This window comes from Camelina sativa, chromosome 3, assembly GCF_030686135.1.
Source record: "Camelina sativa cultivar CO46 ecotype springtype chromosome 3, ASM3068613v1".
NCBI lineage: Eukaryota > Viridiplantae > Streptophyta > Magnoliopsida > Brassicales > Brassicaceae > Camelina > Camelina sativa.
In genome coordinates, this window is record NC_141882.1 from 5,816,142 (window position 1) to 5,829,012 (window position 12,871).

A 12,871-nucleotide genomic window follows, 5' to 3' on the forward strand; every position below is an offset into this window, starting at 1 on the left:
TGAATATAATGTAAAATTTATTCGAAAAAGTAGTTTTTACATTAAGTGTAGGCATGTAGTTAAAATGTTTTTGTGGTGAAACTAGAGTTTTGGTCTAAAAATTTGAAAAATAATATAGTCCTACATATATATATATCTCAATCAATTTACCACTAATAGATTCTTAGTCTGAGGCTGGCATAACCTAACAGAGATATAAAACTCTCGATGGTGACCATATGGGCATAGGATTGGCTAAGAATTTGGACCACCGGGAGTGACGACGATCCTTTGTTGGCAAGTCCTTCTATTTTGGGATCGGACAGTTTTTTTTTAATTGGTTTTACTTTTCTTTGACAGTTTAGGTCTACAACAAAATTAGAGATCTAGATAATTTGATTACCAGTTACCATTAGTTTCTTATCCTGGATGATTGGTTTTGTAAAAGAGTTTATGTAGAAAAATATTATATATAGTAGGTCAAGAGAATAGAGCTCATTTTTAGTTATATATATAGGTCTTCCAAAGGCCATTTTGGACGCACGACTCCAATTTCTCATCAGTTACAAAATCAAATTTTAGTCTAGTTAAGAAGAATACACAAAGAGAAATTGCCTCGGTTACGTATTTTTCACTACGTTTTTATATTGTTATTGATTTCTTGTTTCAGTTTTCGTTATGGTTCTCATATGATTAAAACTAGATGCAATGCTTGTTCCAGGTTAAACATATATAAAATCAGAGATGGATACTCTCAAGGTTCAGATTCTACCTGAGCACCAACCATCATCTCCGTCGTCGACGGACACGCTCACTAAACCCAAGTCGAAGAATGCCACGAAATCGATTATCTTGCTAACTGTCGCTTCCGTAGCTATCATGTTAGGGTTACTATTTGTTTTCGTTTCAGATTCAGCTCTGTTCTCTAGGAGCTTATTTCAAAGAAGTTCACTCAGCTACAGTGTAGAAACTAGGTTTCCACAATGAATTTGTTTAGGGAGGGAAACAAATTCAATAGAGTTATCTCTCTAGGAAACGGATCTAAGCCTTCGAATTGAAAGTAAAGAAGTAAAATTCAAAAGAATTAGGGTTTATTGCTAAGAACCAGAAGAAAACTCGATTATTGTATTTGATTATGGATCCTTACAATGGAGAAGTCTCTCCTTCTTTATACATGTTCTAAGATTACAATATATTAACTTTCCTTATCGGACGAAGTGAGATATGGAAAACTGCCTCATTGCTTCAGTCGGCCGCCGTGCCGAAGTGGAAGTCGGCTCCTTCTTCTTCAAGGCTACACTTTGGCCGAACTGACTTCTTGTTGACCTAATCGAGCCCTTAACCGGTTTCCCGGTTAACTAATCAATTAGTATTTCTGGTTTAGCTCGGTATGTCGGGGGTGCTGAATCCCGCACCAACATACAGCGTCATTATTGATGCTGGGAGTTCTGGGACACGAGTTGTGCTTGTAACCGTGTCTTAGAATGGTCGAAACTGAAAGAGAAATACCCAACAGTTAACTAAGGACAAATACTTGCATCGTTATTGCTTCTCATCAGCATATATAATCTCAATGCTTCACGATAGTCTTGGTCTTGGTATTGCTCTTGATGATGAAAGGTACATGTTCTTATTGGTCAAGTTCAAGATTAGTCAGTTTAGGTTTTGGGACAAAAAAATGAACAAAAAAAGCTATATATGTTTGTTTTTGGCTGCAGAATCAAGTATGCGAGTAATTAAAGCAGGAGAAGAAAACATACCACTAGATGTGGGCGTTGGGCGCTTTTATACTAAATACTGCCGCACCCACTTCTGATTACAGTGGTAAATCTAGAAAAATGCTTGGCTTTTAAATGACGTAGTCAAATACAGAAAATGAGTGTAATTGACTCAAAAAATGTATGCTACGCTACATTGTGTGTTGAAACTATTGTATTGGTAGTCATCGATCGTTTCCTTTCGTGGAATAATTAAGTTAGCTCTACTCATAATAAATTGCACGCCAATATATGTGGTGGTAATGGTATCATGTGTGTAATCGATCTTACGATATGCATTGTCGGTAATATATGTGGTGGTCTGTGTGTAATATCGACATTTTAAGAAAACCTCTGCGACCTTACAGTTATTTGAAGTGCCAATTGTAGTTTTAATACTACCTTTTTTAGAAAATTGACTTTTGCATTCTCTGAACTATTCAAGTGTACAACAACCTGATAGATAAAATAATTACCACTAGTAGTTTCTTAGCCCGAATTCTACGTAGAATAATACTACTAGCTAGCTAGTATTATTAATTATATAGTAGGTGTAGAATAAAGTTCATTATGTTGATCGAAGCCAATGATCTTTTTCTTTTTCTTCCTTTTGGATCAGTTTCGACTACTATATATGTAAACCCAAACCCACAGTTCATTCTGCAAAGTTATAGAAACGGCCTTAATTGGTTCTCTAACGCAAACATTGATATAGAACCTAGCTACAATAAAACTTACAAAATCCCAAAGAACTTTACATTTATCGGTCTCTACAATAAAGGGAGTATATGATATCTGCATTCACTTTTTGGGTCAACATGTGTGTCAGATTATTGTATATAGGAATTATATCATGAATACGTGACCATGTCTCTTCTTTTATATCAACTAAATAAAAATTTCTTATGGAATGAATGAGAGAATACTTGACAATTTCTATAAGGAATAACTCAACAACGGTCAATAATTTTCAAACCGTACAACTAGGACTATAACATATATTTATTCAACATTTATGTACCTGACAATTCATGGTCAACCGCGTTTATACATGTTTCTTCTAATATATTCCTCAAACCAAACGTTTATATTAAAGAATCGACTTTTTTCATAGTTGTATCTTGCCGTAATTAACCTTATTCACTTCTAATTAATATAAAAATAATATTAACCTATCGACTCTATTCAGATAATTAATACTCAAAAATGTATCAAGTTTTTTTTTATAAAAGGAAAACAAAAAAAATAACTAAACAATGGTTTTCAAAAATTATATATAAGTGCTACAGTTTTTTTTTTTTGGGTGCAAATATAGATATATATATATATATATATATATATATATATAAATGACAGTTAAAAAGCAAAAAAAAGAAAGAATCTAAAAGACTAATGAAAGTGATGAGTTTTGAACTGATCATAGGATGAAAACAACATATTGTATGATGATGATGGTGATGATGATGATGAAAAGCTGTATTATTTGAAGTTAATTGACTCGGTTTAAACTAATTTAATCAAACAACAGATAACTTTTATAAATGAATTAGTATAATCTAGTGTTGTCAATAATAAGACTACTAGATGATATAGATAGATGCAAATAAAAAAAAAGAAACAAAGACTAGTAGTACTTAAGAATTTTTAGATTGCAACTAGGAGAGCCGTTTATACTCTGGTCAACGGCTATAAACTAACGGAGCCGTTAAGTCTTTTTAAGACGTCGTTATCTCTCTCTCCCGCTATAAAAAGCGTTTTCCTTTTCCCCCAGTAGGCGTCTTTTCCGGGAAAATATTATAATTTGCCATAGAAAAAAAAAAGTTTCTCTCATCTCTTCTTCCCGATAAAATTTTTATTGGACTTCTTCTTCCTTTTTGGGGGTCTCTCTGCTAACATCTATCTCTCCCGATCTTTTCAGCTCAGGTGAATAATATCTCGATTCAATCTCTCCGATATTGGCTGTAATTTGTCGGCGTGATCCTTATTATTTTTTTTTAATCGGATTTTTTTTTTTTAGCTCATAATGTCTGATTAGAGTTCATATACTTGTGAATTTTGTTTCTTTCTTTTTTTTTTTTGTATTTAGGGATTTCAAATTTGGTTTTCGAAAACACTGAAGATGAGTAATCACATGGTTCAAGTACCGGTTCTCGCGGAGGATAGTGTAATTGATATCCACGACGGAGTTACTACTACTACTACGGAGGATTCACTGATTTCGTTGGCGGAGTGCCGTATTTGTCAGGAGGATTGTGCTATTGAGAATCTTGAGAGTCCTTGTTCTTGCAATGGTACCTTAAAGGTAGTTTTTTTTCTTTTCTTTCTTTCTTCTCATTGTTCATGATGATGGTCACACTAGGAAAAGCTGAGAGTATTTGACTGACTCAAAGTTTATGTGTTTTGATCAGTATGCTCACAGGAAATGTGTTCAGCGTTGGTGCAATGAAAAGGGAAACACTTTATGTGAGATCTGTCATCAGGTATATATACACCTTTTGTCGTAGGTAGTCTTTTGGATTGAAGAGATGTCTGATGAAATTACTAGAAACTGAGTCTTGATATGAGCTTTTAAGAGGAGGCAATTCAAGAATGCATTTGTTAATGGCGGTGGTGACTATTTTAGGATCATTCATTTCTTATACTAGTTTTATCTTGATGATTGAGAATTTCTAACTCAACTTAACTTCTCTTATCCCAGCCATACCAATCTGGATATACATCTCCACCACCTCCACCTCTGTCTGAAGAAACTACTATTGACATTGGGTAATGATCTGTTCCCATTGTTCTGTCATACTAACTTAAGGTTTGGTTTTTTTTTTTTTTTTTTTTTTTTGACTTGTAATTTGTTCTGACTTATTCTTCTCTGTTTTGTTTTAGTGGAGGATGGAGAATCTCAGGTTTGGATTTAAACGATCCACGTCTCCTGGCAATCGCTGAAGCTGAACGCCAGATTTTAGAAGCAGAGTATGATGAATATACAGCTTCAGATACCACTGGAGCTGCATTTTTCCGCTCAGCTGCTCTAATAGTGAGTCTCCAAAAGCTTCTCAACAAGTTTCATCAACCACTTTCAGACTTTTTACCAAGTTCTTTTAACATTCCTCTTCTCTTTTTTGCAGTTGATGACTCTTCTTCTATTGCGACATGCACTCACTATACCAGATTATTCAGATGGTGAAGATGATCCTTCTTCAATACTTTCTGTAAGTTCTAATCAAATTTCAACTTCTTCTTCTTCTTTTAAGGGCATATACTGGAAGTTTCTTCAAAGTTCTAACTCTTAACCTCAAAATCTATTTGCAGCTTTTCTTACTCCGAACTGCCAGTTTTCTTCTTCCTTGCTACATCATGGCATCAGCCATCAGTATCCTGCATCGGCGTAGACAAAGACAGGAAGCAGCAGCCTTGGCCACTCGGTTTGCACTGGTGCTTAGCTCGCGGCAACCTAGAGCCGTGATTAATTATTTGTCAATGGAGCCGTGATATAATAGTTTTTACACCAAAGGTATATGCTTTTCAATGATTTCATCAGAGAAAGATTCTTGAATTGCTGCTGTTAAGAGAGTAGTTTGCAGTAAGTGGAGAGAAGATAGGATTCATTGAATCAAACCTCTTCTTTTCACTTCTTGCAGAGCAATTGACTCTATCTTTCCTGATGAAATCATTGAAGAATCATATGTGGTGTGAAATTATTAACCAATATCCAATAGCAACAGGACCATCCATCTGAATTGGCTCACAACAAGGAGTGTCCTAACTTAGCTTAGGTTTTTTCTTTCAAGTATTAGAATCTAAGAAAGATTCTGTGTATCTTAAATTAAGAGTTTCTGTTCTTGGTGCCATTTTCCTAGATTGTAATGTACATTAAGTACTTCAACAAAAACTCGATTGGGGAGGTGAGCATTTCACTTTATAGGGTAAAGCCGAGACACATATTTTGTAGTCTGTGTAAATAAATTTGTTTTCTCTATCATTTTAGTCATACAATACTGTCATGGTGGTAATAAGGCTATGTATCACATGTAACTCGACCAAAACCCAAATTGCATAAAGTATGAATTCTTTTCTCGAATACAAAAGATCTTACTACAACTGATTACATGATTAAGCTTTTTGATGTTAACTCCGGACAGAACAAAGAGGAAAGCTTAAAGCTAGTTTGCCTGCAATAGTTCCTTAATGTCATACCCTTGGATCTACAAAAAACACAAAGGATACACAAACATAAGTTAAGAGTTGATCGGTCCTTTTAACATTGTAGTGATCATAGGAGTGAGAGAGTTTTCAACCTGAAGAAAAGTGAGTAGCAAAATAACTCCTGAGTTCCAAATACCATGTATGACCATAGGGGTAATGAGATTGCGGGTTTGTGCATATGATAATCCCAAAACACTTCCTAAACCGAATGGAAGACGAAAGATACTTGTTTTCATCCAAAGATGTTTATAACCATGAGAAGAAGCTAATGCTATTGTTTTGAGTTATGTTATACCTAGAATAAACAGCTGTGGGAATTCACCGGGTGTGAGATGAGCAAGGGCAAACGCAGCTGAGCTGATGATAATTGCTATTGGGGTTGGGACCCTGAAATGCCGAGAAAAACAAATTGTAGTAAGCTGTTGTCCAGAACCAGATGAGAAAAAGACAAGAGGTTTTACCATTTGGTAAGAGAGACCATGAAGAATCCACGAAAGACAGTCTCCTCAAGAAGTGGGGCAAGGATTCCAGTTATGCCCACTAAGCTTAAGGTGCTGTAAAATCATCATGTACAATGTGATCAGAATCCTAGTATTAATGCTCATCCTCGATTTCTATTGCTTTGCGGAAATACCTGATGCTTGAGGAGCCAATTAATGGAAGAAGCTTCATCAAAGAGTCTACCTGAAAACATCACACTAGGCCTCATTACCATTATCCATCAGATATTTCAGAAAAAAACATAAAATATGGTAGTGAATCCTCCTCCTAACCTCCCTCTCGGGTGCTTCTGTTCTGAACAAGGATAAAGCAACACCTGTTAACGCAATAGCACCAACAGCCCCAACTAAACCGATTCCACCCCACACGAGCCATCCTTTTTGCAGGTTGAAGGGTTGTCTCAAATCTGAAGATTGAACGAAATGTCATATGCCAAGAAAAGAACAAACCATGCAAGACAAATTCCGAGTAAAAAGAAGAGTAAAAATACCATAGCGAAGAATATCTTCAGGAAGTGGCTCGAAGGTTTTGGCAACAGTGAATATGACAGCAAGCACCACTGCAGTTGTTAAGCTGCAAAGCAGTTAGATAAAGTCATTCAACATAAGACATTTCAAGAACTTAAAAATTCAAGAAAGAACTAACTTTACAAAGTAAAATCGGGGAGATTCTATAATCAGTTTATATTAACAGAGTAAATAAAAGCTAAGACTGTGACTATGTATGTAACTGGAAACACACAAAGAATAGAAGTTTTGGTACCCTTGATCCAGGAACAAAATTTCAGCCTTATCGTCCAAACTCAATTTCTCAGCATCAATTCCTAAAAGCGGTATGACTGCCATCTCGGTTAATCCTGTCAAAACAAAACTGCCTGGGAACACAATTAATCTCACTCCCCCATACATCAATAATAGTTAAAGAACTTGAGACGAAAATCATTTCATACAGAGGATAGTCACTGAACATCTAACTACTTACACCAAAACAGAGAGATTATCTTTCAGAACTATCTACTCAACCATCACATTTATCCTATCACACAGTCTACGTTTTATCAAAATCCAACCCTAAATTCAACCAAAGGAAAGCTTTTGACGAGAGTACCTTAATGCACAAGCGAACGAAGTTAAGGAAACCGTCTGCCATTCCCATGGAACTTCCCACCTCTGAAGTATCGGCCACTCTGAGCTACCTCCTTGTAACTAGAAAAAAAAAAACCAATTAAAACTTTAATATTTTCTTAAAAACCTGACCTTTATTCACAATTCAATACAATTTGGATTCAATTGAAAGAGAAAAAAAAAACACATAGAGCTGCTTCAGAAAAATTCAGACCGGAAAACTAATTGAGCTAGAGTCAGAGAAACAGTAACCTTTCCATCTCCTCCAGGTTCTTTCCCAGAATTGAAAATGCAAGGGGCTCTCCATTTCCTCCGGTTAACCGTAAATAACCGGCGGCTAGCAAATCCCGGAGAAAACCGGCTCAAACCGTCGCGGTTATAAGTCTTCGGCAGAATGATCCTCCGTGAATCGGAGAAACATAAAAGAGACGAAGATTGAGATAAACAAGAGACTATCTGTGAAACCATTTTTGAACTCTTTGATTGAAAAAAAAACTTTTATTTTTCCTTCTTCTTCTTAAGAGAGAGAGAACTTGAACTTCCACACAGACGAAGAAGATAAGATCCGACTAACACGGGCGGGTAAAAAAAACCCCGTAATAAATTAAGGCCCAATTATATCAAAATAGGCCCAAAGCCTTCAAGGACCAAAACAACTCGGAGGGTCTTTATCAGAAAAGGTCACAGTATGTCACAAAAATACGTACATCCCTCGTGTTTCCTAATTTGTAATTTTGTTCCCTAGGAGAATCATATCCACTTATTTTCTTTTTACATTTAATAAAAAAAAATTCGTCTTCGTTTTGTAACCAAGACAAAAATAATTAATGTTTTTTCGAGCATTAGCACAGTTCTACTGGCAAATATGCAATCTTGTCCCACTAATGGAACCTACAGGCTACACGACACGCATTGAACAAGTGACACATAGCTTCAGTAACTCCTTCATTTCGTCTCTATTTATATTCTCAAACCTAAATCATCTACAAGAAAATACTAATGCAAAACAAAAAATGGCTACTACCTTAACTTCATCTTCTTCAACTCCAAACACATCTTTTGATTTCATGATGAACATCAATAACAGTAGCAGTCTCTATGGTCCTTTCTCTTCTTCTTCTACTTCTTTTTCTTACTTAACAAGCAAGGAAGATGCTCTCACTCAGCAGAACCTCATGAGCGGTATCAATCCAGATGTTCTTGGAGTTAACAAGAAAGGTTCTGAAGATTTGGAGATCAGTGTGTTTGGTGCTGAGAAGTACTTTAATGGAGATATGGATTCCGACCACAGTCCTAGATTTGTGTCTCCTCTTCCAATCCCTGAAGTTCCAGTCGAGAGAATCGTAGTTGGTCCGAAGCAAAGCTCGAAGAATTCCTCGGGAACCCCGAGTCTTCTGTCTGAATCCAGCTGGAATAGCCAAAGCTTGTTGCTCCAGAACAAATATATGGAGAAGAACAACAAGAACATCAAGAACAACTCTAGCTGCAACAGTTACTTGCAGGAGGAGAAGGATACTAGTAGCAATCACAAGGCGAGTAATAAGAAGAGTTTTCTCGCTAATCTTGGCTGCAGATGTGTGTGTTCGAATTGGAATTCAGTGGATGTCGTCGACGACAAGAGAAGAAGCTCTACTCCGAAGAAGATCAAGACTCAGTCGAGTTTCTCTGGGAATTTAAGCTCAGAGATGAAGATTCATAAACAGCAACAAGAAGCAATGTTAGAGCAGAGGAAGTCTCTGGAAATATTTGGATCTCCTCTCATTGAGAAGAGAATCATTCAGAAGAAATTCCCATGGGAATACGCGAGCTCTGCTAAAGCTGAGGAACATAGAAACTCTGTCAAGTTTGAAGAAGAAGAAGATGGGAGTGTGAGTGATGTAAGTACAGATCTTTTTGAGATTGGGAGCTTAACAGGGAAGGGAAAGCCCTTTCTTGCAAGGCAAGGAAGCAGTGATCCAGACTCACCAAATGGTTATGCACCGAGTGAGGTAAGCATACAGTGGAGTGTAGTAACGGCAAGTGTAGCAGATTACTCTGTTATGTCTGAATGTGCAACGAGTCCTGTCAAAAAGAACCGGTCTTTTCAGATTCCTCGAATCCCTATCATGGCGAAATCAAACCGAGAAACCGCTCCTCAGAGACGGAAATCGAGCAGTGGTGGTTTATTATTGGGATGCAAGAGTCATAAATCTGTTAGAGTCTCTGGTGATTCGTACACAAGCATGAACAGAACACCGAGTTATGTTCCAAGATTCCCCGTAGAAGCTAATCCTACAAGCGTTGAAACAAGAAGGAGGATCAGCAGTAGTTCGGGTTCTCACACGCAATCGTCTTTTTTGTATACTTAATGATACCAAAAGTCCGAGCTCTTTTCTCTTTACATGTAATGTCTATTGAGTGAAAAACATTTGTTTTGCTAATACCATCTTCAAATTCTTGTACCTAAAAGTAATACTTCTGATCAAATTGAGTTAGCAACGAGATAGTCGAGCTTGTCAATAGAGGGCTGCAAATCAAAATCTTTATTATGAATCAATCCTTAAAAAAAATACTTTTGATGACCACTAATGACTAAATGAGTAAAGATGGAACGTGGTCCAAGAACTCACCTATTATCGCCTGAGGTTTTCAGGAACTGCACCATGTGAAGACTAGACACTTGAGGTCTAATCTGCAAATAAGACATAACTAAGAATGCAAGTCCATGTGATATATTAAGGTGTGATTGTAACCTTTTGTTGGCTCTGGAGACAGATTTAATGCAGCACGTAGACTAGACACAAAACACAAATGGTCCACCTCATTTTCATGTGCTTGTCTCAACAATAGAAAGATACCTGATTAGGGTCTAGATTTAACGGTTTAATCAAAGCCCTACGAGTTGCCTAAAACAGCCTTTAATGAGGAAACTCAATCAAACAATGATAGTGTCCTTTCACCTAACATGTCTTAAAAGCTAATCCAGAATCTTCTTGGTCCAGAAGACCAGAAATCATCTCATCACCATGTGATGATAATGAGATAAAGTAGACGTGGACAAAACCTTAATTGTGTCATTGATGATGATATGTCTCTGTGACCAACTCAGGAAGAATGTTAGGTTTTGAGAAAAGAAAAAAAATTGATTGTGATACAGTCTAAAGTTCTAAACTTCTAATTTAAAATACAGACTTTACCAGCTGCATTTAATCAAAAAAGCCAACCTTTGAATCTTAAACCCAATACACTGAATCCAGATATCAAATTTCAGTAACCTCAATGAAACCAAAATTTTCAAGAAAATATAAACCTTGTCCCAAAGTATCAATGGATCTTGAAGATAAGTATTGCGTCGCTTTCGAAGGTCCACTTTTTCAATAATTGAGCAACCAATTCATTGGTCTATAGATTACCCAGTTGCCATGTCTGTAGAGGATAGGAACAACAAAAGCAAGCAAGAAACCCTCTGCAAATGACTCTGTATGTATGTATGTGTATGTCAATTCTTAATAAAGGAGATGGATGAGACACTAACAGGTCTCAAAATCTGAGATTATAAAGCAGATAATAACAAGAGAGAAGATCTGAAGTCTTGGCTATTACAAAACGAATTTACTGCTAGCTTACACAGAAACATATGCCCGCATGCAGATTGAGAAAAGGATAGATTGGAAGTGTATGTACAGTTACAAGTACGCAAAGGTTACAGTGGTTCTCTTTAACGAAGTGATGATAAGAATCCCTTGAAGAAAGAGAAGAAAACTACTCATCTTTGGATACTTTGATTGGCCGTGTTTCAAAACCTCCGTTGGCTCTTTTCTCAAGTGAATAAGGCAAGTAAGTACCGAGAATCCTATCCCACATGACAAAGAACGGCTGAGAGAAGTTGTATTTGCTACCGTAGAGCTGGTGGTGAACATCATGATAAGCAGAATTATTACTGAAGAAGATGTGAAATGGATTTCCCGGAAGCCATAGTCCACAATGATCATCCACTGTTTTGATGGTAGCAAAGGAGAAGAAAAAGATGGCAGTCCTCGGAGACATACCAGAGAAGAGGAAAGACAAAGCACCACCAATGGTGTCCAAGAGAAGACCTTCTAGTGGATGGTTGTACAGAGCTCCATACGCATAAGGCACGATAAGACGATGATGTTGAGAATGGATGTGCTTGTATAAGAACTTGTTGAGGTGCATATACCGATGAATAAAGTATTGCCAAGTGTCGATCACAAGCATAGCAATGATAAACTGCCTAGCCAGAAGTAAAAGGGAAGATGGCTGCGCCGTAGCAGCATCTGCATCATTCCCTGTTATCTAAAAAAAAACAAAATTCCAAACAAATCTTTCAGGTCATGATGATAGTATATGAAATTCCCGCAACAAACATATCCCCTAAAACCTATTCCAAATATAAAGTCTTTATGTAGAATTCTAAAACCTGTAACCTTTTGATTAAACAGGTTCAGGAAAAATAGAAGGTGCTTATGAAATCAGAAAACCCTAAAAATCATTTCTAATCGACCATAATATTAGATCAATAGAGAAACATATCAAAATCAGAGCTTTGGGAGAGAGGGAGGGAGAGGGGGAGGGGGTGGATATATATATACCTTGAAGAGGATAACGGCGATAATGGCCTGAAGAGTCTGTTGAAGAAGGACGCCCTTGACGACGGCAGATTTGGTAACGAGATTCTTCTCATCCTCGTCAATCTTGGAATGCAATCTATATTTATCCATAGATCCTAAGCAAATGTACATCCCTGAATACACCCAATACACCAAAATCGGCACGAATGTTCCCAGAAACTCATCCGATATCGCGAAACCCATCATTTCTCCTCCTAACTAACTCTTAAATCAATCTCCTCCTCTGGCTCCCAACACAATTCGATAAATTAAACACCGCCTGAACCAAATCGCATCACTCTTCGTTAATTAATCCTCCCTATTTAAAGAGAGAGCTAAAAACTACACGAAGGTGACTTTAGATTTGGAATCTTCTTCGGTGTTTTTTTTTTTTTTTTTTGTCGTCGAGAAGAAGAAAGAAGACGCAGAGGAAAAGATATAGATAGAGAGAGATGAAGAGAGATGATTTTTTCCCAGGTTGGACCCGATGCCGCCACGTGGCTTTTAATGAATGGTCAAGGCCCCAACTGGGTTTCGATTTTTAATGTGTGCTATTTATTATTATTAAAAATAGTTTATAATAATACGAATCGTTAAAATTAAATATGATTAGATTTGTTGAATTAAAGTCGAAAGCAAAACACATGCCAAAGTGATAACATAAAAGTCTAAAGAACAACAACAACAATATCATTGGTTT

At 36.7% G+C, this 12,871-nt stretch overlaps 3 protein-coding genes and 1 pseudogene across 5 annotated transcripts; 2 read left to right on the forward strand and 2 right to left on the reverse strand.

Moving 5' to 3' along the window:
* Positions 1 to 3,487: 3,487 nt before the first annotated feature.
* LOC104773043 (uncharacterized) lies at positions 3,488 to 5,712 on the forward strand. Its single transcript, XM_010497595.3, has 7 exons — positions 3,488 to 3,659; positions 3,823 to 4,038; positions 4,145 to 4,216; positions 4,435 to 4,502; positions 4,617 to 4,767; positions 4,859 to 4,942; positions 5,043 to 5,712. Exons 2-7 carry the CDS (start codon positions 3,856 to 3,858, stop codon positions 5,220 to 5,222), a joined length of 738 nt encoding a protein of 245 aa, XP_010495897.1. The 5' UTR covers positions 3,488 to 3,659; positions 3,823 to 3,855; the 3' UTR covers positions 5,223 to 5,712.
* On the reverse strand, positions 5,675 to 8,505 carry LOC104773030 (uncharacterized). Of its 2 annotated transcripts, none has more exons than XM_010497578.3 (10): positions 7,814 to 8,505; positions 7,545 to 7,642; positions 7,200 to 7,307; positions 6,928 to 7,010; positions 6,710 to 6,843; positions 6,571 to 6,620; positions 6,398 to 6,490; positions 6,232 to 6,323; positions 6,029 to 6,135; positions 5,675 to 5,935 (listed from the first exon to the last, which is right to left on the reverse strand). In XM_010497578.3, exons 1-10 carry the CDS (start codon positions 8,027 to 8,029, stop codon positions 5,894 to 5,896), a joined length of 1,023 nt encoding a protein of 340 aa, XP_010495880.1. In that variant the 5' UTR covers positions 8,030 to 8,505; the 3' UTR covers positions 5,675 to 5,893. The 2 variants fall into 2 exon arrangements, with proteins under 2 accessions (XP_010495880.1, XP_010495885.1); XM_010497583.3 differs by having other exon boundaries at positions 7,200 to 7,311.
* LOC104773019 (protein PHYTOCHROME KINASE SUBSTRATE 2 pseudogene) lies at positions 8,405 to 9,981 on the forward strand (annotated as a pseudogene). The gene has a single exon (XR_015595226.1). The product of XR_015595226.1 is annotated as a protein PHYTOCHROME KINASE SUBSTRATE 2 pseudogene (transcript).
* Positions 9,982 to 11,055: 1,074 nt separating this feature from the next.
* On the reverse strand, positions 11,056 to 12,684 carry LOC104740092 (sphinganine C4-monooxygenase 2). The gene is made up of 2 exons (XM_010460620.2): positions 12,154 to 12,684; positions 11,056 to 11,857 (listed from the first exon to the last, which is right to left on the reverse strand). The coding sequence occupies exons 1-2, from the start codon at positions 12,376 to 12,378 to the stop codon at positions 11,303 to 11,305; spliced, it is 780 nt and encodes a 259-aa protein (XP_010458922.1). The 5' UTR covers positions 12,379 to 12,684; the 3' UTR covers positions 11,056 to 11,302.
* Positions 12,685 to 12,871: the final 187 nt, after the last annotated feature.